The 23,992-nt window shown below is 45.4% G+C and overlaps 1 protein-coding gene across 1 annotated transcript in view; it reads left to right on the top strand.

Moving 5' to 3' along the window:
* The window catches only part of LOC120527109 (hedgehog interacting protein), a 215,047-nt gene that overhangs the window by 124,873 nt on the left and 66,182 nt on the right, over window positions 1-23,992 (top strand). The window contains exons 9-10 of the mRNA XM_039750200.1: window positions 4,133-4,256; window positions 8,453-8,583. Of these exons, the coding sequence (XP_039606134.1) occupies window positions 4,133-4,256; window positions 8,453-8,583 (255 nt within the window). The remainder of the gene's footprint in view (window positions 1-4,132; window positions 4,257-8,452; window positions 8,584-23,992) is intronic.

Genomic DNA, 23,992 nt, shown 5'->3' with positions numbered 1-23,992 from the left:
AGCAAATGCAGGTTGAAGGCCTCACTCAAGGGCCCAGCAGAGTAGGATCCCCTTTGGCAGTAACCAGCAACCTTCCGGATACCAGTGCAAATCCTTAGCCTCAGAGCCCTAATGGCTCCTGCCTTCCTAAATGTAGATGATCAAGTGAGCTGGAGTTTAATGTCTGGTGTAGATGGTCCACAAACGAGGCTCCCACTCTCCTCTCTTAATTTAAATTTTCTTTTTTTTTTTTTCCTTGGGCGGCACGGTGGCGCAGTGGGTAGCAGTTAGGAGACCCGGGTTCGCTTCCCGGGTGCTCCCTGCGTGGAGTTTGCATGTTCTCCCAGTGTCTGCGTGGGTTTCCTCCCACAGTCCAAAGACATGCAGGTTAGATGAATTGGCGATCCTAAATTGTCCCTAGTGTGTGTTGGGTGTGTGGGTGTGTGTGTGCCCTGCGGTGGGCTGGCGTCCTGCCCAGGGTTTGTTTCCTGCCTTGCACCCTTTGTTGGCTGGGATTGGCTCCAGCAGACCCCCGTGACCCTGTAGTTAGGATATAGCGGGTTGGATAATGGATGGATGGATGGATGGATTTTTTTTCCTTTCGCTTGCTCCATCTTGGCCCCCCAACCCCATCTGTCTGTCAAGGCCCGAATCCTTTGCTTTCTTGTGAAGTTAATTCTGCTGCGATGCTTTCGCACCACCAATCTCTGTGCCTCATTAAAGGATCCTAACGCTGGCAATACCCCATATCTCCTGCCTGGAAGCGATGAAGCTGCAAATCTGCTCGGATCAGCCATTAAAATGGCCTGCTGTAAATAAAGCCTTGGCTCGCTCGGCCTCGTTACAGATGTGCGATCATAAAGCTCTGGGTGTGATCTCCATGTGCGACCAAAGCTGAGGCATAAGCCTGCAGCAGACTGTTTTAATAAGCCGAATGTCTGCGAAAAGACAGCTCAATATTCCCTAGGCTTGGGATCCACTCCAGATATCATGTAGCCGTCTGGATCAGCAAGGACAGCAGCTGCTTCTGCATTATGTAACTGGAGAGGACTGCCAACGAGAAGAAGACTCCATCTGCAAAAAACGTGTCTCGCTTCTTTCTGCTTTATGTTCTGCTGACGTCCCTCTCGGCATGTCGGGTTACTCAGGTGGCAGACGTTTTTATGGTGCTGAATCGGTCCGTCCATTTATTTATTCATTCATCTGTTAATATGCTACTTGGTCACAAGGGGCACATCTGCTTTCTGGCATACACTGTCTGGCCAAAGGTTGGTGGGCACCTGACCTTCACCCCTTTTATGAGCCTGTTGGTCATTACATTTGTATGGCATTCCCTAACAGCCCACCTTTGCAGCCCTAGCAGCCTCCAGACTTCTTTTCACATGACTTTGGAGCACATCTGTGGGAATTTGTGCCCATTCAGCCACAAGAGTCGGGTGCTGAGATGGTGGACTGGAGGACACGGCTCGCCGGTTCTTCCCAAAGGGGTTCAGTAAGGTTGAGGTCGGGCTCTGTGCACGTCACTCAGGCTCCTCCAGGTCTTTATGGACTTGGCGTTGAGCACAGGGGCACAGTCACGCTGGAAAAGAAATGAGCCTTCATCACACCGCTGCCACAAAGATGGAAGCGCACAATGATCATTAAACGCCCTGGTCTGTTTTTAGCATGAACAGGAACAGTCACTGGAACCGAATCCGGCCATTACCCATTAGATGACGATGTGCTGATTAGTTTCTGAGCCAAATTGTGGAAGAGAAAGAGGCGCCATAGAGCAGGGGTGTCTAACTTCACTCCTGGTGGGCCACAGTGGCTGCAGGTTTCATTCCAACCTTTTCCTAATCAGTGCCTAGTTTTCACTGCTAATTAACTCCTTTTCCATTCCATTTTCAAAGCCCTGTTTTTAAGGATTCAGTCCGCTGAATTGATTCGTTTCTGCATTGAATGGCAGCCAAACAGAAATGCGATGTGAAGACAGACAGATGAGCTGCTAAACTGGAACGTCAAACTCCAACCACTTTCACTCCAACCAGTTTCTGGCTCAGAAGCCAATTCTTGCTGTTAATTAAAGCTACTATTGAATATCAGGACTTGTCGCTGCTCTCGTTCTGCCACAGCAGCCTGTTGATCTTCTGTTTTTTCTAAGACCACCGTCAAGAAGTTTGGGTGATCTGAGCAGACCAACATGGCCAAGACCTTCCCCTTTCTTTATTTTCAGGTGAACTGGTCTTGTTTTGTGTCTCATTATTTTTTGGCTGCTCATTAAGGAAAAAGAAACAACCGAGGGGTCTGAGTCACGTCAAGTAAAACGAAGGCAAAACAAGTTAATCAGCTGCCAAAACGGCTCACTAATTAAGAAGATGGTTAGAATGAAAACCTGCAGCCACTGCGGCCCACCAGGACTGGAGTGAGACACCCCTGCTCCATAGTGGAACCCTCAAATACAGCAATTCTGCAATGAATTAGGAATTCAAATCGTCCATTGATATCATAATTATCTAATTTATTATCAGGATGATCAGCATCAGTGCGGTAAACAATTACTGAAATGTTATGGAAGAGTTCAGGTAATTTGGTTCCTAGGGTGCAAAGCCTACTGATGCTCACGGCCAAATTTTTAGCAATGAAATGCATTGCAGTTGTAATTCCAACAGATGGCACATCACAAATATTAACACTGGTTTCATAAATCCCATATCAAATGGCATATAACAGAGATATACACAATGCATTTGTCGTTCCAACAGAGGGCTCATCACAAACATTTCTAATAATAAAATGCTTTGCATTTGTCACTCCAACAGATGTCATATAGCACTTTTCTCAGTTAGGAAGGTCCCCTGGCCCCAATGGAAGCAGTAGTGGAGTAGAAAATGAAGACAGAACTGAGTGCCGTTATGAACAAGGTCTCTCTATGACATACCAACACTGACAACTTTCAGCTAACAAATTATTAAACTGAAGCGTGTCAAGAAACACGACTGGGGGCTTCTTTACACCAAAAGCCAATACGCCTGTATAGCGCCTCACTGCAGCTGGGACTGATATTGTCCCCCATAGACAAGTCAGAATTTTTTTCTTTCTTCTTTTTATTTTAATTATTCTGTTGTGTAGAATAGAGATGTTTTTTGTTTGTCAAAATTTACATTTAGAGTATTTATTTATTGAGTTTCTATAGAAAAGCCAAAATTCACCTTGGGGAAAAATAAAGATCTATCTATCTATCTATCTATCTATCTATCTATCTATCTATCTATCTATCTATCTATCATACAGTACCTTTTTATCTATCTATCTATCTATCTATCTATCTATCTATCTATTATATAGTGCCTTTCACATCTATCTATCTATCTATCTATCATATAGTGCCTTGGCCTCAGACTGGCCACCCTGTATGTCAATCAAAAGACAAATGCCATCGGGAGGATATATGATAGACTAACGTTTAAAAAAAATTGTTTTGAATGCAACACGATCGACCAGCACTACCTTTTGCAATCTACCAGTCAAACGCGATCGACGCATTGAGCACCCCTGGTCTATATATTATATAGTGCTTTTTATCTATCTATCTATCTATCTATCTATCTATCTATCTATCTATTATATAGTATCTTCATCTATCTATTTCTTATATAGTACCTTTTATCTATCTATCTATTATATAGTGCATTTCATCTATCTATCTATCTATCTATCTATTATATAGTGCCTTTTATCTATCTATCTATCTATCTGTCTATCAGTTTATGAAGTGTACCATTCGTGTTCCTGAGACACGCTTATAACAACAATACTAAACTATATCTAATAAGCTTCATCACAGATTCTTGATGGTATTTTGTTGAGGTAAAGGATGAGTGACCTGACCTGAGAGCGTGGAGGACACACATATGGACGTGGGCAGAACATGTGTGCCCCACAGAGAATGAGATCCTGCTCTGTGAAGGTGTGAAGCAGCAGCACTAACCACTGTGCCACCATACTACCCAGGCAGTAACTCCATCCGTATTCTGATATGTGTATTGACCCTTTTTTATTTCACTGCTAGGCATGATGTTTATCTTTTAATTAAAGTTTACTAATGAATTAAGCTGAGTATTAAGAAGTACCGTCATCTGAACTTTCCGTCTGATTTTCCTTTTCCTTGCAGAACATGAGCCTTCCCTCTATGAACTTAAATCAAGCAGCGGTGCTTTATTGGTTGGCGGATTTCTATACAGGGGCTGCCAATCAAGAAGACTTCATGGAACCTACGTGTTTGGAGACCGCGGCGGGTAAGACCTCCAGACATGGTTCAGAGTGTAATAATGTATTAATTTGTGTCAGCGTGAGCACATCACACGTAACACAGGCTTCCCCACAGCAGCCTTTTCTTTTGTGTGCTGTTAATACCATTTTGTTTTACACACCGCAATGAAGCTGAAGTTTTGTAGCTCTGAAGGTCTGGGGTGAGTTTTCAAACACACGGCAGTAGAGCTAAGACTCGGTCATCGCCACTGCAGCCCGCCGAGTGGAGTGGAGTTGAGTGGGGCTGCGTATTTGAGGAGGGTCTACTCGGACATGTGACCCTGGAGAACCAGTCATTGCTGTTTTCTGTTTCCCTTTAACAGCGGTCAAGCAATTGTGAGTTGGAAAAGGAGCTAACAGATTTCTAAAGAATTCCAGCTGTGTCCACACTTCTAGATTTTCACTTAAAAACAGCATTTTTAGATGAAAGAGATCTCCGTCCACACCAGCATTTCCACATTACTGTAAATATTTTGTGTCCACATTGAAATGACTTGAAAACACAGATGATATAGTTATCCATCCACAATGGGCACGGGTCCTGGGTCCTCCCTGTGTGGTAGCACTTTAAGTAGTGTGAAAATCGCAAAATAAATATAATGAATTATTATTATTATGCACGCAGCATCAGTGTCTTTAAACTGGGGATCCAGTCCTTGATTTTGCAAGACTTTAATCCGGATAACGGCCATCCATTTTGTCTTCCTTTTCTGCTCCACTACTACCTCCAGTGGGTCCAGAGGGCATCCCATATCTGAACCAGCTTTCTTAATCAGCATGGGGCACCTCTTGAAGAGATGTTACCAGCCCAGCACACCAAAGCATACAAAATCGCATTAGGTTAGGTTGGGGAGTATGCACTGGTACGGCGCGTTCACATGCCCACCACACAACAAAACAGCTCAGGATCCCGCTTGGCAAGGCAGGCAGAGTTGTAGAAAATGCAAACATTTGTCATAGAATATGATCTCACTGTCTGTCTAGCTTAATATGCATCACAGAAAAATTAATGGAAGGAATTATTAACAATTAAGATTGAGCAACACCTGGCAAGGACAGGCGGTATTAGGAACAGTCAGTGTGGGCTCAGAAGAGGGAGGTCATGTTTAGCTAACAGGCTGGAATTCTATGAGGAGGCAACAAAAGGATATGACCAGAGTGGAGCAGATGAGATTATTTATCAGGACTTTTAGAAAGTATTTGATAAGGTGCCACATGAGAGGGCGGGCATCAAACTAAAACAAGTGGCAGTTCACAGTGTGGTGTGTAGGTGGGTGCAGAATTGGCTCAGACACCGGAAGCAGAGGGTGATGGTGTAAGGAACCTCATCGAATCGGGTGACATTAAGAGTGGTGACCAGCAGGGGGCAGTGCTGGGGCCACCGCTGCTATTTTTAATATATATAAATGATTTAGATAGGAATATAAGTAACAACTGCGGTGGGCTGGCACCCTGCTCGGGGTTTGTTTCCTGCCTTGCACCCTGTGTAGGCTGGGATTGGCTCCAGCAGACCCCTGTGACCCTGTAGTTAGGATATGGCGGTTTGGATAATGGATGGATATAAGTAAAAAACTGGTTAAACTTGCAGATGATACCAAGATCGGTGGATTAGCAGATAATTTGGAATCCGTTATATCATTACAGAAGGACTTGGACAGCAGACAGGCTTGGGTAGATTTGTGGCAGATGAAATTTAATGTCAGTAAATGTAAAGAATTACACAAAGGAAGTGAAAATGTGAGGTTTAAATACACAATGGGCGGTCGGAAAATCAAGAGTACACCTCATGAGAAGGATTTAGGAGTCGTAGTGGACTCTACGCTATCAACTACCAGACAGTGTTCAGAAGCCATTAAGAAGGCTAACAGAACGTCAGGTTATATAGCGCCTTGATGTGTGGAGTACAAGTCACAGAAGGTTCTGCTCAGGCTTTATAACACACTGTTGAGGCCTCATCTGGACTACGGTGGGCAGTTTGGGTCTACAAAAAGGACATAACAGCACCAGAGAAGGTCCTGAGAAGAGCAACTGGGCTGATTCAGGGCTACAGGGGAAGAGTGATGAGGAAAAATGAAAAGAGCTGAGCCTTTACAGTTTAAACAAAAGAAAATGAAATGTAATTAAATGTAAAGAATTACACGTAGGAAGTAAAAATGTGAGGTCTGAATACACAATGGGAGGTCTGAAAATCAAAAGTCCACCTTATGAGAAGAAGTTAGGAGTCGTAGTGGACTCAACCTTATCAACTGGGAGACAAGCCATTCAGAAGGCTAACAGACTGTCAGGTTATATAGCGCCTTGATGTGTGGAGTATACGTCACAGGAGGTTCTGCTCAGGCTTTATAACACACTGGTGAGGCCTCATCTGGAGTACGGTGTGCAGTTATGGTCTCCAGACTACTAAAAGGACATAACAGCACAAGAAAAGGTCCAGAGAAGAGCAACTCGGCTGAGTCCAGGACTACAGGGGATGAGTTAAGAGGAAAGATTAAAAGAGCTGAGCCTTTACAGGAGATGAAGAGCAGACCTGATTGAAGTGTTTAACATGATGAAGGAATTAGTCCAGTGGATCGAGATGGTGACTGGATTTAGGAGTTCTGGTGGACTCTACGCTATCAACTGGCAGACAGTGTTCACAAGCCTTAAAGGAGGCTAACAGACTGTCAGGTTATATAGCGCCTTGATGTGTGCAGTGCAAGTCACAGGAGGTTCTGCTCAAGCTTTATAACACACTGGTGAGGCCTCATCTGGAGTACTGGGTGCAGTTTGGGTCTCCATAAAGATATAACAGCACTAGAGAAGGTCCAGAGAAGAGCGACTAGGCTGATTCAGGGCTACAGGGGAAGAGTTAGGAGGAAAGATTAAAAGAGCTGAGCCTTTACAGTTTAAACAAAAGAAAATGTAATGTCAGTAAATGTAAAGAATTACACACAGGAAGTAAAAATGTGAGGTTTGAATACACAATGGGTGGTCTGGAAATCAAAAAGTCCACCTTATGAGAAGAATTTAGGAGTCATAGTGGACTTGACACTATCAACTGCCAGTATCAGACTACCATTAAGAAGGCTAACAGACTGTCAGGTTATATAGCGCCTTGATGTGTGGAGTACAAGTCACAGGAGGTTCTGCTCAGCTTTATAACACACTGGTGAGGCCTCATCTGGAGTACGGTGGGCAGTTTTGGTCTCCAAAGAGGACATAACAGCACTGGAGAAGGTCCAGAGAAGAGCAACTCGGCTGATTCAGGGCTACAGGGGATGAGTTAGGAGGAAAGATTAAAAGAGCTGAGCCTTTACAGGAGATGAAGAGGTGACATGACTGAAGTGTTTGACATTATGAAGGGAATTAGTCCAGTGGATCAAGACGGTGACTTGAAAATGAGTTCATCAAGAACACAGGGACACAGCTGGAAACTTGTGAAGGGGAAATTTCGTACAAACATTAGGAAGTTTTTCTTTACACAGAGAATAATAGACACTTGGAATAAGCGACCAGGTAGTGTGGTTGACAGTAAGACTTTAGGGACTTTCAAAACTTGACTTGATGTATTTTCTCGGACAGGACTGGTGAGCTTTGTTGGGCTGAATGGCCTCTTCTCGTCCAGATTGTTCCCCTAACAGAGGAGACATTGAGCTGATATTGCCCGTTGCCACACCCACCGCACGCCAAGCCACCCAGACTGGGACCCGAGTGCCGTGGGTGACGCCTCCCACACCACACTGGAACACTGTGAGATTTTTTTTTAACGGTGGCTCAAGTGCCAATCCTGCCACCAAGCTGTATACTGTAAGTTGGAGGATCAGCTTGCCGGGTTGGCTGCAGATTAACGCCATACCCAGGATGGAGCGATTGCAGGTTAAGGGTCTTGCTCAAGGGTCCAGTTCCTCCCTAAGATCTGGTAATACACAGTGAATATATGTCACGTTTCATTTTTGTTGATAGACTTCATCGAATAACTCAACGTATCTGAAGATCGCAAGAGACTAGCAGTCTGTATCAGTGCTGGAATGAAACCGTGGTGCTCTTGCCCCTAGAAGTAAAGAGGAAGGCCACCGGCACTCTGAATTAAAGCTGCAGGCAATTCGAGTTCCCTGGCCGGCTGTGGCAGCAACAAAAAATTAAGGAATCAGTATGTCTGCCACGCATCGGCTTACCAAATGTAACACCTTCTCTGTTTCCACAGCCATTTCCGAGCCCTGCACAAATCATCGTCTGGAAAGCACTTTCAAGAAAAGACTCTGTGCTTTGGGAGCAGCGGGTCATGTAGGAGTTCTCTCACTGGCCACGTGCTGGGATTTGGAGAAGATGAATTAGGTAAGATATAGCGAAAATCTGTACTTCACTGGCACTGCGACAATGTGATGTATATCCCAATAGCAGTTTGTACAGTATGTAAGCTAATTCACTGGGAAGGTGATCATGCCGACTACGCTATTAAGCTAGTTTAAATGTACCAGAGGGTACCCAAAAATAACTAGAATCTGTACCTGCCGCACAAGCAAAACTTCGTTGCGAATTTTGCCGCTAGGTGTAGCATACTTATGGTATTCTGTGCCAGTCTGCACAGTGGCGTGGCTCTGTATTGTTCATACACCATTAAACGTGTTCTGTGTTTTTTTTTTTTTGTGGTGGTGATCATAAAGAACAGCGAGTTAAGTCTGAATTCAATTTCATTTTCTCTGGCACGCAATCTGGACTTTTCCCCAGCCTTGGCGCAGTTGTTCAAAGCTGATCCTCCGGCTAGGACGCTGAATATCTCTGGTCCACGGTCCTTGAGGCTGACCCTCCAATTAGCTGTGAACCCCCCAGTCTCACTGAGATGGCACAGGTGGTGAACCAGATGAGGGTAGGGAAGGCTGCAGGGATCTGTGGTATCCGTGGGTGAACTTCTCCAGGCTGGTGGTCAGGCTGTCCTCCTGGCATTGCAAGCAATCTTTGCTTCCATTTGGGAGACTGGCATCATCCCAACTGACTGGAAAACGATATGGGAAAGGGAAGGGTGATCGCCTGGATTGCAGCAACTACATGTGGACAACGCTGCTCTCGGTGCTGGGTAAGGTCCTCAATAGGATCCGTGATCACTTTCTCACCTACCAGCGACCGGAGCAGTCTGGTTTTACAGCTAAGAAGTCCACCATCGACCACATCCTGGCGCTGAAGGCTGTCACGGAGCGTGAACGTGAATATCGGCTGAGTTTCGTTGCAACCTTTGTCGATTTTCATAAAGCGTTCGACTCAGTTGATGGAGCTGCCCTGTGGGACATCCTGAGGGTTCGTGGGATCCCCTCGAGGTTGCTGGATATCCTGGCCGGCCTGTCCACTGGTACTGTGAGCGCTGTGCAGAGTGGAGGCAGACCCTCTGTGTTTTTCCCCAGTTGATTCTGGGGTCCGTCAGCCGTGTGTTCTGCTCCTACTCTGTTCAGTGATCACATGGACTGGGTGTCGGGCGAGGTCGTGGGGTCCAGTGGCTGTGGGGCATCTGTTGGTGAAGAGAGATTCACTGATCTTGACTTTGCTGACGATGCTGTGATCTTCGTGGAGTCAATGGAGGTTCTGATCGGGGGTCTCGAGAGACTGAGTGAGGAGTCTGAGTGTCTGGGCTTGTGAGGGTCCTGATGAAAACCAAAGATCCAGGCCTTTAATGACCTCTTGGGCACGGCCATCAGCAGTGTGTCTGTCTGCGGTGAGAGTATCGACCTCGTCATCGAGAGGTTTACTTACCTCAGCAGTGACATTCATGTGACTCTGGTGACTCTTCCTATGAAGTCAGTAGATGGATTGGGAGAGCATGGGGGGTATTGAGGTCACTGGAAAAGGGTGTGTGGCACTCCTGTTATCTGTAAAAGGACGAAGGTCCAAGTCTTTAGAGTCCTGGTGCTTCCCGTCTTGCTATATGGTTGTGAGACATGGACGCTGTCCAGTGACCTGAGACGAAGACTGGACTCCTTCATGTGTGTCACTTTGGAGAATCCGCTGGTTTGACTTTGTGTTGCTCACGGAGTCCCGAATGAGGCACATGACCCGCATTGTGAGGGAGCGTCAGTTACGGCACTACGGCGATGTGGCGCGTTATCCTGAGGGTGACCTGGCTCATAAGATCCTCGTTGTTGGGGACCCGAGTGGCTGGACCAGGCCAAGGGGTCGCCCACGTAACACCTGGCTGCGGCAGATAGAGGGTCATTTCCGGAAGGTGGGACTGGACTGTCTGTCTGCCTGGGAGGTTACCAACCGGGATCCCGAGTTGTTTGGTTGTGTGGTGGGTGTGGCAACGCACTGTAACAGTGCATGCTCGCCAACTTGACTTGACTTCGCATCATGCCATCCATATATACAGTGGGGCAAAAAAGTATGCAGTCAGCCACCAATTGTGCAAGTTCTCCCACTGAAAAAGATGAGAGAGGCCTGTAATTTTCATCATAGGTATACCTCAACTATGAGAGACAAAATGAGAAAACAAAAATCCAGAAAAATCACTTTGTCTGATTTTTAAAGAAGTTATTTGCAAATTATGGAGGAAAAAAAGTATTTGGTCAATAACAAAAGTTCATCTCAATACTTTGTTATATACCCTTTGTTGGCAATGACAGAGGTCAAACGTTTTCTGTAAGTCTTCACAAGGTTTTCACACACTGTTGCTGGTATCTTGGCCCATTCCTCTATCCTCCATCCTAGAACAGTGATGTTTTGGGGCTGTCGCTGGGCAACACGGACTTTCAACTCCCTCCAAAGATTTTCTATGGGGTTGAGATCTGGAGACTGGCCAGGCCACTCCAGGACCTTGAAATGCTTCTTACGAAGCCACCCGGGCAGTGTGTTTGGGATCACTGTCATGCTGAAAGACCCAGCCACGTTTCATCGTCAGTGCCCTTGCTGATGGAAGGAGGTTGTCACTCAAAATCTGACTGACGATACATGGACCCATTCATTCTTTCCTTTACACGGATCAGTCGTCCTGGTCCCTTTGCAGAAAAACGGTCCCAAACTATAAAGTTTCCACCCCCATGCTTTACAGTAGGTATGCTGTTCTTTGGATGCAACTCAGCATTCTTTCTCCTCCAAACACGACAAGTAGAGTTTTTACCAAAAAGTTCTATTTTGGATTCATCTGACCATATGACATTCTCCCAATCCTCTTCTGGATCATCCAAATGCTCTCTAGCGGACTTCAGACGGGCCTGCACATGTACTGGCTTAAGCAGGGCGACACGTCTGGCGCTGCAGGATTTGAGTCCCTGGCGGCGTAGTGTGTTACTGATGGCAGCCTTTGTTACTTTGGTCCCAGCTCTCTGCAGGTCATTCACTAGGTCCCCCCGTGTGGTTCTGGGATTTTTGCTCACCGTTCTTGTGATCATTTTGACCCCACTGGGTGAGATCTTGCGTGGAGCCCCAGATCGAGGGAGTTTATCAATGGTCTTGTATGTCTTCCATTTTGTAATAATTGCTCCCACAGTTGATTTCTTCACACCAAGCTGCTTACCTATTGCAGATTCAGTCTTCCCAGCCTGGTGCAGGTCTACAATTTTGTTTCTGGTGTCCTTTGACAGCTGCTTTGGTCTTGGCCATAGTGGAGTTTGGAGTGTGACTGTTTGAGGTTGTGGACAGGTAATAATCATCCTCTTTAATAAAACCCTTGTGTGCGTCCAGTGTCTTCTGGTGAAGTGCGCATGCGCGGGGCCACACAGCACGTGTTCAGTCTCTTCCTGGGCATTCCCTGTGCAGAGACAGACAGACAGACAGACAGACAGAGGCGCTCGCGACACGCACGCACGCATCACACACACACACACAGGCGCGCCGCGCGTCTCACACACACGAGTCACACGCACGCACGCGCGACAGACAGACACACACGCACGCACACACACACACACAGAGACAGGCACGCACGCACGCATCACACACACACACAGGCGCGGCGCGCGTCTCACACACACACACGCACGCGCGACAGACGGACACACACGCACGCGCACACACAGAGATAGGCACGCACGCACGCACGGATCACACACACACACACAGGCGCTGCGCGCGTCTCACACACGCACGCACGCGCGACAGACAGACACACACACACACAGACACAGAGGCGCGCGCTTAAGACACACACACGCAGGCCCGCGGGAGAAACACACACACACACACAGGGGCGCGTGTGTATTGTTGCAATGTTACTTTTCTTGGTGGTTTATTAAATTACAGATTTTTCAAATGTTCTTTTTTTTTCCCCTGTGCTTAAAACTCATTAAAAGAAGAGTTTTTAGCGAGTGGGTCATAAGGCTATAGTGCGGACTCTTGCAGTGTTAGTTTTCTCTGTTGTTCAAGGTTTTCTTAGTGCTATTCAGTGTTTTTACGTTTAGTTTACTATTACGCTGTGCTTTCTATGGTATAGTTAACTATATTTGTGCTTAAAAACTTAAAACATATATATATTTACATACAGTTCATACAGTCTGGAACGGATTCATTGTATTTACATACAATCCTATGGGGGAAATTACTTCGGTTCACGACCAAATGGGTTATAACCAGAGTTTTGGAATGGATTATGGTCGTGTATTCCACTGTATTACTGTCAGGCAAAATTACAGGCATTTCACGGAAATACAAAGCAGTATTACTGAGAGAGAAAATTAAAGGCACACAATACAGTGACGCATATTACAGCCACATACAAGGTCCCTTGCCATTTAATAGAGACTGTTCATACAAATGTTTATGCACTTCTGTTCTAGCGCCCGTTATTTTAACGGGCTTAATGTCTAGTAAATAATAATAATTCATTACATTTATATAGCGCTTTTCTCAGTACTCAAAGCACTATCCACACAGGGAGGAACTGGGAAGCGAACCCACAATGTTCCACAGTCTCCTTACTGCAGAGCAGCAGCAGCAGCACTACCACCGCGCCACCTGTGAGGAGAAGTGTCTTTTATATTGGTAACGAGTTCAAACAGGTGCCATTAATACAGGTAACAAGTGGAGGACAGAGGAGCCTCTTACAGAAGAAGCTACAGGTCTGTGGGAGCCACAAATCTTCTTGTTTGTAGGTGACCAAATACTTATTTTCCACCATAATTTGCAAATAACTTCTTTAAAAATCAGACAAAGTGATTTTCTGGATTATTTGTTTTCTCATTTTGTCTCTCATAGTTGAGGTATACCTATGATGAAAATTACAGGCCTCTCTCATCTTTTTCAGTGGGAGAACTTGCACAATTGGTGGCTGACTACATACTTTTTTGCCCCACTGTATATATATCTTTATTTATTAGTGTTACAATACACACTCTAAACCCTTGAGCGTCCAGCAATTTTTTTTCCAATATAAGGATTCAGTTTTTTGTGTTTTTTTATGTGTTAATACAATTAGGCACATGAAGAAGTGTATCAGTTATGCCTAACCTTAAAACGTTTCCCCTAAAAGGAACCTTAAATGAAGTAACTATAGCTTTCGACATGCTGTGACTGAAATTTGTTCAAATATACTTAAGTGAAATTCTACGATGTGCACTTACATCACCTCTGAATTTGTAATTGATTGTAATTGATTGTAATTGATTGTAATTGATTGTAATTGATTGTAATTGATTGTAATTGATTGGTAATTGATTTGTAATTGATTGATTTTAGAAGTCAAGGAAAAAGGTGTCCTTGTCCCAAACATTTTGGAGGGCACTGAAGATCATGCCGACTATGCGATTAGATTAGTTTAAGTGTACGAGGGGGTACCCAAAAATAACCGGCATCTGTTCCTGGTGCACAATCTCGACTTCGTTGTTAATTTCACTACTGAGTATTCTGTGCCAGTCTGCCAAGTGGCATTGTTCTGTATTATTCATATGCCATCCCGTGTCGGTTTTTCTTGGTGCTCATTAAACGTGTTCTGTCATTTTTGTGATGGGTGATCATAAAGAGCGGCGAGTCAGCATTCAAATTTTGTTTACTCTATTTTGGAAAACAGCTCTTGAAATTGTAGTGAAACTGCTTTTAAAGAGGAAGCTTTAAGTAAAACACGGGTCTATGAGTGGGTTTTGGGTTTTTTGGAAGGAAGGAGACCCCCTGGTTTAGACGGTCAGTATTGTCACCGTGTACAGTAAAATTCTTACCCGCATGTCATCATCAACATGCAACATGTCGCCTCACTCCGGTGGAATGATTAGTCAGTAGACCTCCTTGACTGGAGACGTCAGTCTTCCCTACCTGAAATAAGACCCTCGCCTAGGAGTTACAACTACTTCTATGGCGGAGGGGCCCTGGCTGTGGAACTGACATGTCACACGCCGCCGACTGCCTCCATGTTCTCAATTTCTGTTACATTTGCTCAGACATCAAGTTCATTGCTGTTTACATATTCCACGAGTCCAACTTGTGTTGAGTGGTCCGTGGCGTTGGGCGAGTTTTTAAATTAATAATCTCACCCCGTGAGGTGCCGTCTCTATTTGGACGTGGGTGAGTATGTCAATGTGTTTTGCTCCGAAGTGTAAGCATCAGTCAGGGGCTTCATTAGCACCTCGGAGGGAGCAGTGGGGTCTCACACCCGCACCCACATTAGGAGAGCCAGCATGGGACACAGGAGGTCAGGGCGGAAAAAAGAAAAGGACAAATGAAAGAATAGGAAAAATGGAGACGGAGATTAGAAGACAAGAGAAAAGGAAGGAGGGAGGCAGAGAGAGCTGGTGGGTGGGTGAAGGAAGGAGAGAAAATGAGAGAAGGCAGACAGCTGGGACGAAGACCCTTGGGGAGCGGGTGGCTGATGCTCAGGGGGCTGAAGGAGACCAATGGGGCAGCTGGAGTGACGCGCTGCTCAGATGGAGTGACTCGCCGTGTAAGGCCGGGAGAAAGGCAGGCAGTGAGAGCTGCAAGGGTATCAGAAGGCTCGGCGAGGCGTCCTGCAGGGACCTGAACCAGCTGGAGAAGACCGCAGGGCCGTCTTAAGAGCACCCACCGTAGGCAGAGTAGTGTGAGTGGATGCACTGGGGACTCGATTTTAAACAGAAGTTTCCTGCCTTGAGTTTTTAACCTCAATTTGAAAGGATTATTTATTGACTTGTTACAATCCCCACTTTTGCATCTTTTTGAGGGATTACTTGTTCATTGATCTTTCTGCTCTGAACTTTGAGCACCTGTTTGTTTGACTTTGTTTTAAATAAAAGCGCTGAGCACTAATACAACTACCCCTCGCTATACAGTATGTGTCCTCATTCGCCAGGCTCATCTTGGTTATGGTATGGATGGCGGCGGGTGCAAGAGTAGTGTGGAGCCAACCTGCATCCTCACACGACTGTGGTGGTGAACACAGAAGAGTATTTGCAGTTCTGACATTTAGTAATTACATCATTAGAAAGTACTACAGTAGATAGATAGATCTGAAAGGCACTATACGATAGATAGATAGAGAGAGAGATATGAAAGGCACTATATGATAGATAGATAGATAGATAGATATGAAAGGCACTACACTGTATAATAGATAGATGTGAAAGACAATAGCTAGATAGACAGACAGATATATAAGGCACTATATGATAGATAGATAGTTAGATATGAAAGGGACTATATGATACACTACTGTATATGATAGATAGAGAGATAGATATAAAAGGCACTATATGATTGATTGATTAATAGATAGATATAAATGGCATGATATGATATATGAGATAGATTGATTAATAGATTAATAGATAGATATAAAAGGCACTATATGATACACTACTGTATATGATAGATAGAGAGAGAGATAGATATGAAAGGCACTATATGATAGATTGATTGATTAATAGATATGAAAGGCACTATATGATAGAGAGATAGATATGAAAGGCACTATATAACAGATAGAAAGAAAGATTGATTGATAGATTAATAAATAGATATGAAAGGCACTATATAACAGATAGAAAGATTGAGTGGTAGATTAATAGATAGATTTGAATGGCACTTTATGATAGAGAGATAGATAGATAGATGATACTTTATTAAGATGTGTAACTTCAGATCAATGCTGACTCCAAACTCCTGACATCCCACTCGGGGTTTGTTCGTGTCGCTGAGGAATTTTGTTTTTCACTAATGGCTGGCTGGCTGGCTGATGCTTTTCATGGTAGGCACTGAGGGTTTCTTTATAGAAGCAGACTACCACTACACAAGGAGCCGTCAGTTCAAAGAGTTTTCTGCTGTTGTTTCAGTTCAGAGATCGTCAAACTAAACTGCTGAGTGCACCACTGCCATATAAAAATGGTGGTGTGACATCCGTTTACTTTTGCCAGTTTAGTGCCCGAGGTCACTCCAGCTATTACAGCTGCCCAGTGCTTCTTAAACTTTTCTTTTCTTGGTTTTGCTTTTCTTAGCTTCTTTGAGGCCCTTCCCATAGCGACCATCAGATTTTGCTCCCTTCGAGAATCACCCCTGACTGTCCTAGCAGACCACCGTCACCTGTTTAAACTGCCCACTGTGACCCATCACCAGACCCTTTCCCATTGAATACAGCAGACAAACGTGACCTGTGCAAACTAAACGGCAGCAGCCCTTGTGAAAAACTATATACTAGACGACCACCGCTGTCACCTTAAACTGTCATCATCGGAGTTCTTCTATAATTTGTGAATGCACCCCCTTATTTTTTAGCTGACTAATGCGTTACGTCACTTCTGATGCACTGGCTAAGTAATAATCTTTTTCAGCCGAGGCACGTTCTGGTTAAGTTTAAAGTTAATGTCTTTAATTCAATTTGAAAGCGGACTCCGCTTCTCTATTGTAACCACACATCCACTCATTTTCTGCATAACCTGACGTATTTCAAGGACACAGGAAGTGGGAAAAAAGAAAACAAGCCTGGCAGCTTCATGCGGGACCTACTGACACACAAGCCCACCGCAGTCACACAGGGTCACTTCAGAGTTAACTTAACATGCACGTCTTTGGGGTTTGAGAGACCCCCTTTGGGTGCAGGGAGAACATACAAACTTGACAGAGAGAGAGACAGTGGCTCAGCCAGAACTTGATCCTTTGGATTTTGGAGCTGTGAGGCGTGGTGCTAACCACTGCACCGCCAGGCCACCTAATACCGAAATCATGAATAATAACTGAAAAAAGGCTTTCATTCCAAGATGTGTAGAAGAAAATACCTGAACTTAGGAGCTGCTGATGTCATTTACTAAACACAACAAGCACAGAGCGGTCAAAGAACGGCAATCGGATACCAACCAGCAAGAAAGAAACGCAGGGCCGGGTGGTGATTGGGTCAGTGGGCGATTCCGAGCCTGGCGACACCATCTGCAGCCTGGGCAGAAGAGAAACACACACACACACATGCACACACACCCAAACACACACACAATCACAGACACACAAGCAAACAGATACAATCACACACACCTGCACACACAGAGTCACACACCCATGTACACACACATACACAATCACACACCACAAACACATACACACATACACACATAATCACACACACACAAACACACACACCCACGCAATCGCAAAAACACAAGCAAACAGACACAATCACACACACACACGCACCCACACACAATCACACCCACACACAATCACACACACACACAAACAGATCACAAACACGCACCTGCACACAGAGTCACATACACATGTACATACACACACACACACACACATCCACACATAATCACACACACGCAAACACAAACACAATCACACACACCCACACACAATCACACCCACACACAATCACACACACGCACACATCACACACAATCACACACACCACATTCGCAAACTCAGAGCAAACATGTCAATCTAGGCACCTGTGGCGCTCACACACCCATGTTTTACACACTACACACATTCATTCCAATCACATTTTCTCAGCTATTAGACCTGGCACTCTTCATGTCTGCAGGCTCTTAATAACTGAATAATTACCTTAATAATTACCTTAATTAAAGCAATAATTTGCTTGAATAAAATGTTCAAATTGTTTTTAATTGCACTCGCAACTGAAATAGCAACTATAAAATCTCCAGCTTGTCAGCCAGCCAGAAAGCAATCGATGACGTCGCCCCGTGCAGCTGGCAGCCATGAGAAAACGCAGCTGGGAACGGCTGGGGCGGCACTGCAGAGCATTCACAAAGAAAGCAGAAACTCAAAAACGTTGGTGGACACCTCATCGCCACACCTATAGGAGCTTACTGGACATGCCATTCCAAAGTCGTGGGCATCAGTATGGCGTTGGTCCCCACCCTTTGTGGCTGTAGCGGCCCCCTCTGTACTGAGAGACACACACAGAGACAATGGGCCACGCCACTCAGATTTGCTTCTGTATCTTGGTGTCTGTGTGAGTCTCTCATCGTCTGTAAACTGCGACAAAACTCGCCGCTATGTGTTAGTCCGACTCACTTTGCTAGAAGGAAAGTTAGCTTCGTTGATTTGACCTTCGCTGTGTGAGCAGCGAAGAGCGAACGACCTGTAAAATGGCATCGACCTCCGGCGAGAGGCCACAGCGAAAGCACAAAGCAAAATGCGGAGTTTGGCGGGTCACGGCTGACTTGGATTTGTCGGACTCCGGTTTTGATGGAAGTGATCTGGAGATGGAGATCGAAAACGTAAAAGTGAGGTACCGCCATCAGCTGATTGGTCCCCACGTTCGTGTAGTTGATGCACTGATAGCAACGTTGGCCTGGGAGGACCACCACTTATCATGACAAGAGGTACAAACCAGATGGCGTCACACTGTGACTGCCACTGCCATCCACCTGTGGCACAAAGAAAGCCGGGTAGGCGGCCCGCCGTGTATTTCTGTCAGCCATTGAGCCACCCCAAAAAAAAAAAAAAAATTCAGCCCTCAAACTGTTAAAGTAAATGAAGCTTTGTGAGTCGAAGTAAACAATTTGCACAGGTGTCCCAGCTTCTGTTGATTCCTTAAAAGCCGTCAGTGTATCTTAAAGCAGACTTGGCACACCCTGTGAAGAACAACTTGGACAATAATCTGTGATAACGGCAAGAAAATGGCAATTAACAACTGAAATGAGACACGCCGTGATTACCCTGAGACGTTCATTTACACTCGGGAGTGCGCACGCGGCCCTCGACTTTCTCGTATACTGAGACGGAGGAAACGCTTCCAGTTATACCATATTTCTCTCTGTTTCTCATCATAACTAGTTGATAATATCTCTGTTTAGAATCAAATTTTATATTAAAATGATATTTTCGCACTTAGGGAGACTGAAAACGGTGGTGGAATTTTTTTTCATGACTGCATATGCATTACCGAGATTACGTGCAAAAGTAAAAAGAGTCACCTTAAAACATACAAAAAGTGTTAGTATTGTATAATATTTGTTGCAATAAATTGCTAAAGGAAAAACTGCATTTAGCTACATTTAATTATGATAAGGTGGCACGGTGGCGCAGTGGGTAGCGCTGCTGCCTCGCAGTTAGGAGGCCCGGGCGTGGAGTTGATTGTTGGCATCAGGGTTTTTCTCAGTACTGCAGATGGAAGAAAAAGAAAGCACAGTTAGTGTGAGTGCCTCCTGTAGGTCCAGGGTGGTATTGTATTGTATTGTATTGACCCCCTTTTTCTTTTTGACACCCACTACACGTCCAACATACCTGGAAAGGGGTCTCTCTTTGAATGCCTTTCCCAAGGTTTCTTCCATTTTTTTCCCTCTTTTTTGGGAGTTTTTCCTTGTCTCCTTAGAGAGTCGAGGCTGGGTGGCTGTTAAGAGGCAGGGTCTGTTAAAGCCCATTGCGGCACTCCTTGTGTGATTTTGGGCTCTATAAACATAAACTGTATTGTATGTATTGTATTGTATTGTATTGCTCAGCACATCTAAGATGATCCCCAGATGCACATTCGTGGCATGTTTTGCTCATGTCACTTATCGAGCTCCCTTCTAACCTGTGGCTGGTATTTCTTTGTTCCTTTACTAGTGATGTGGACATAATAAATGGAAGCAAAGCTAATCTAAAGTAGTTTATTTATTTATTATTATGATTTTCACTGCGTCGTGTGTCACTTGTCTGTTACATTGGTATAGCATTTGGCACCACTGGTCGTTATCTGGTGACAAGTCAATTGTGGACATTTTTCTCTTCATTGTGTACAGACAATTGTACATTTTTAAAGATATAAAGTGCTAATAGTAATTTACTCAACCAAACAACATTTGCACATATAAACATAGTGCCTTGTGACAGTCCCCATTTGTCCTGTTTTGTGGCATTGCAATCTGGAATTTAAACGGATTTTATGTAATGGACTTAACAATGTAGCTGAAGTGAAATGAAAGTTAAATACTTTGTGCATTGTGACAGGCGGCCATTTCCCATGCCCGGCCGGGACGCCCCTGCTGCATATGTTCCGGGGGAGCAACCATGGGCAGCTCAATACCTCCCCTGGGATGCTTGGTGATTGCCCCATGGGAGATGGAGTCCTCTACAGTCTGGTTGGGAGTCTGGGGTGGCCACTAGGGGGTGCTGCCTGGCTGGACAAATCTTCAGCCCCACCCGGAGGTGCAATTGGAACCAGGCGGTCAAGCGCCTGGAACAATTCCGGGTGGGGTTATAAAAAAGGGGGCCAGCCACCACCATCACTCAGTGACCAGAGTCAGGTGGAGGAAGACAAAGGTTGCTTGGGAGGAGTGGTGGCGCCAAGGAGGAAGAGAAAGTGAATGTGCGAAGGGCTTTTGGGACCGTGTATTGCCTGTGGGGTTCACGGGGAAGACGTGCCCCACAGGTGAAGAAAATAAAGTCTGTCTGTGTTTTTTTACACATGCCTCAGTGTGAGTCTGTGTCGGGTTGGGCGCTATATAGCGTCCATATCACAGCATATACAAAAAAGCAAGTCAAAATTGAAAAGTTGTGAGCGCTTATGTATTCATCTTCCCTTTGCTATGAGACCCCCTCAATAACGAAAAGAAGATCTGGTCCAACCAAGTCACATGATTAGTCGATTAGTGTCCACCTGTGGGCAATCCGTGTCACCTAATGTGGTGTTATGGGTCAACAGCTCGCTCAGCAAAGGCCATTTATTTATTTAAATAATCACCGCACTCACGGCGGCTTAGTGAGGGGGCGTGGTGGCCGCAGCAAGCCACGGGGACGGGCGAGGGACTTCCCACATCCATGATTGTTCCTGTGGCTAATGTGCTGTAGCTGCTATGGCCCCTCGCAATATAAAAGAAGTGCAAGTCGGTTGGGAGGAGAGATCAGAAAAAATGAAGGAAACGAAGGAAGCAGCAAAGAGAGAGAGTAAGGCGGTGCGAGAGAGCGAGAGAGAGAGAGACACGGAGCGTGTGGGCGAGCGAACGAGCGCTCGCGGGCAGCTGCGAGGAAACCTGGGTGTTAGGCCGACACCCAGGAGTTGAAGTAGCAGTCGCTCCCGCTGAGCGATCAGGTAGCGGGAGTGACCAGGGAAAGGCAACTGGCCGCAGAAGACCGGAAAAGCAGCGGGAGTCGCGAGGCTTGGAGTTGCAGCCCTTGGTGTGGGTGTCCTGGAAACTAAGGAGTCCAAGTCTCAGGCCCGGGATGAGTGCCAGACCGAAGCCAGGATCGTGTTTGTGAATGGAAAAGGGCAGCTGCAGAGCGCGTCTCGCCTGTGGGAGAAGCAGGCGAGACGCTAACGCTAATAGAAAAGAAGCACCGGGCTTATTGGTTTTAAGAATGCTTCCTATAGAACGTTTTAACTTTGTTTTTAAAGAATTGTTTTTGTTCTATTTATTGTTTTTTTTTTTTTATTGGATTATTTATTTGAACAACTTTGGATCACTGCACTTTATGGACACTTGCTTGTTTTTAATAAAAGCACTTTTGCACATTTTTACCATCCCTTGCTCAGTTGTTGTTGCCTCCACTGTCTAGCTCATCGGTGACATTACCGACGGTGTTGGGTTCAAGGGCTCCCGAACAGCGATGGGAGCATGGAGCAGAACCCCACATCGTCACACACCTGACCGGTCAGTTCTGAAAGGCCCCTGCCTCTACAACACCATTAAAGCAAGCAACATGAAGGTCAGAAGACCAGCCATCAGGGTTGGGTTGTAAAAAAATGTTAAATGTCCCAAAATTTGAAGATCCCACAGAGTTCCATTAAATCCATGATAACAACATGGAAAGAATACGAACAAAACTACAAACCTGACGAGAGAAGGCCGCCCACTAAAACTGACAGACGGGCCAAGGTGGCCATTCACCAGAGATACAACAAGGAGAACACTGAAGGAGCTGCAAGGATCCACAACGGGCCACTTTAAAGGCATAGACTCCACAGAGTGGGGCTTTATGGGGGGGGGTCTGGGGGTTGCTTAAAGAAAAAGATCAGAAAACACGCCTAAAATTTGTCCAACAGCATTGGGTGGTCTCCCCAAACACATGGAAGATGAGACTAAAATTGAACTTTTTGGATAACACGGGGCACACCATGTGTGGCACAAACCCAACGCATCCCATCATCCCAAGAGGACCACTCCCTCAGTGAGGCATGGTGGGGGCAGCAGAATAACTATGGATAGACCTCGTACGTATCGGCAAATTGAGAAAATGATGTCGCCCCCTATAATTAACGATCTGTAGATTTCATTTTTCCTGGGCTTTACGTACAGGTCAGGTCAAGTTGGGGGGCATGCACTGGTACAGCATATCACCGCACCCACCACATGACGAAACTGCTTGGGATTCCGGTTGGCAGGGGCAGACACACGGTCCAGTCACACCCTCTGGAAATGACCCTCTATCTGCTGCAGCCAGGTGTTATGTGGGTGTCCCCTTGGCCTGGTCCAGCCACTCAGGTCCTCAACAAAAAGCCGGATCACCCTCGGGTAATGGCGTCAAATGGCTGTAACTGACGCTCCCTCGCAATGCACACAATATTTGTTTTTATTTTTTTTTCACGATTCAGCAACACCTGCCATTTAAATCACACAGCATTTAAAATCATGTGATCGTAATCCGATGTTTTCATTGGTAGGCGGTCTTTCCTCATTGGTCCATGGAGTTGCTAGGTTTTTGTCTTGCAGTATGTAAATTATGGTGTCCATACCATCTTCTTCCATCGTGCTATGACTGGAATGAAGACGTATTTGGTCATCGCAGCTACCTTATAACACCAGGAAAGACCTAGTAAGTCCAAAAACAGAACAAAAAAAAAAAAATGGCAGTCACTGTGTTTTTCCTTTGCACGTGAAAACTGGTCAGGATTGAAGGAAAGATGGATGGCACTAAATACAGGGTAATGCTTGAGTCTGCCAGAGATTTGAGACTTGGGACGAAGGGTTCACCTTCCAGCTGGACAAAGAATGACCCTCAACATGCTGTCAGCGCGTCACTGGGGGGGCTTAACTCTTTGAGGGCTGAATAGTTTTTCCAACCAACACAGTTTACTGAAAAGCACAAAAAGCAATAGTTTCACCCAGAAATCGACATAAAATGTCTGGTACTGCAAGCTATGGCCACCAGTTCATCAGGAATGCCCAGCAGGCTGGCTGCCATGCCATCTTTTGTGTCAGACCGTGGTCGCAGTGCGTTGCAATCTGGTTTGTACCTCTTGTCATTGTAAGTGGTCGGCCTCCCAGGCGAATATTGCCGTAGGTGCGTCAGCTACGTAAACCCGTTCAGCATCTCGATCAGCTGGGGTTTGATCAACTTGGGACCGATCAGTTGTTGCTGGTACCTCACATTGGTTTTCGATCACTGGGAGTCCGACAAATCAGAATCCAATTCAGCGAGAACA

This window comes from Polypterus senegalus, chromosome 4 (assembly GCF_016835505.1).
Source record: "Polypterus senegalus isolate Bchr_013 chromosome 4, ASM1683550v1, whole genome shotgun sequence".
NCBI classification, from domain to species: Eukaryota; Metazoa; Chordata; class Cladistia; order Polypteriformes; family Polypteridae; genus Polypterus; species Polypterus senegalus.
The sequence above is the reverse complement of the archived record's forward strand: the minus strand, read 5'-3'. Positions and strand labels throughout refer to the sequence as shown.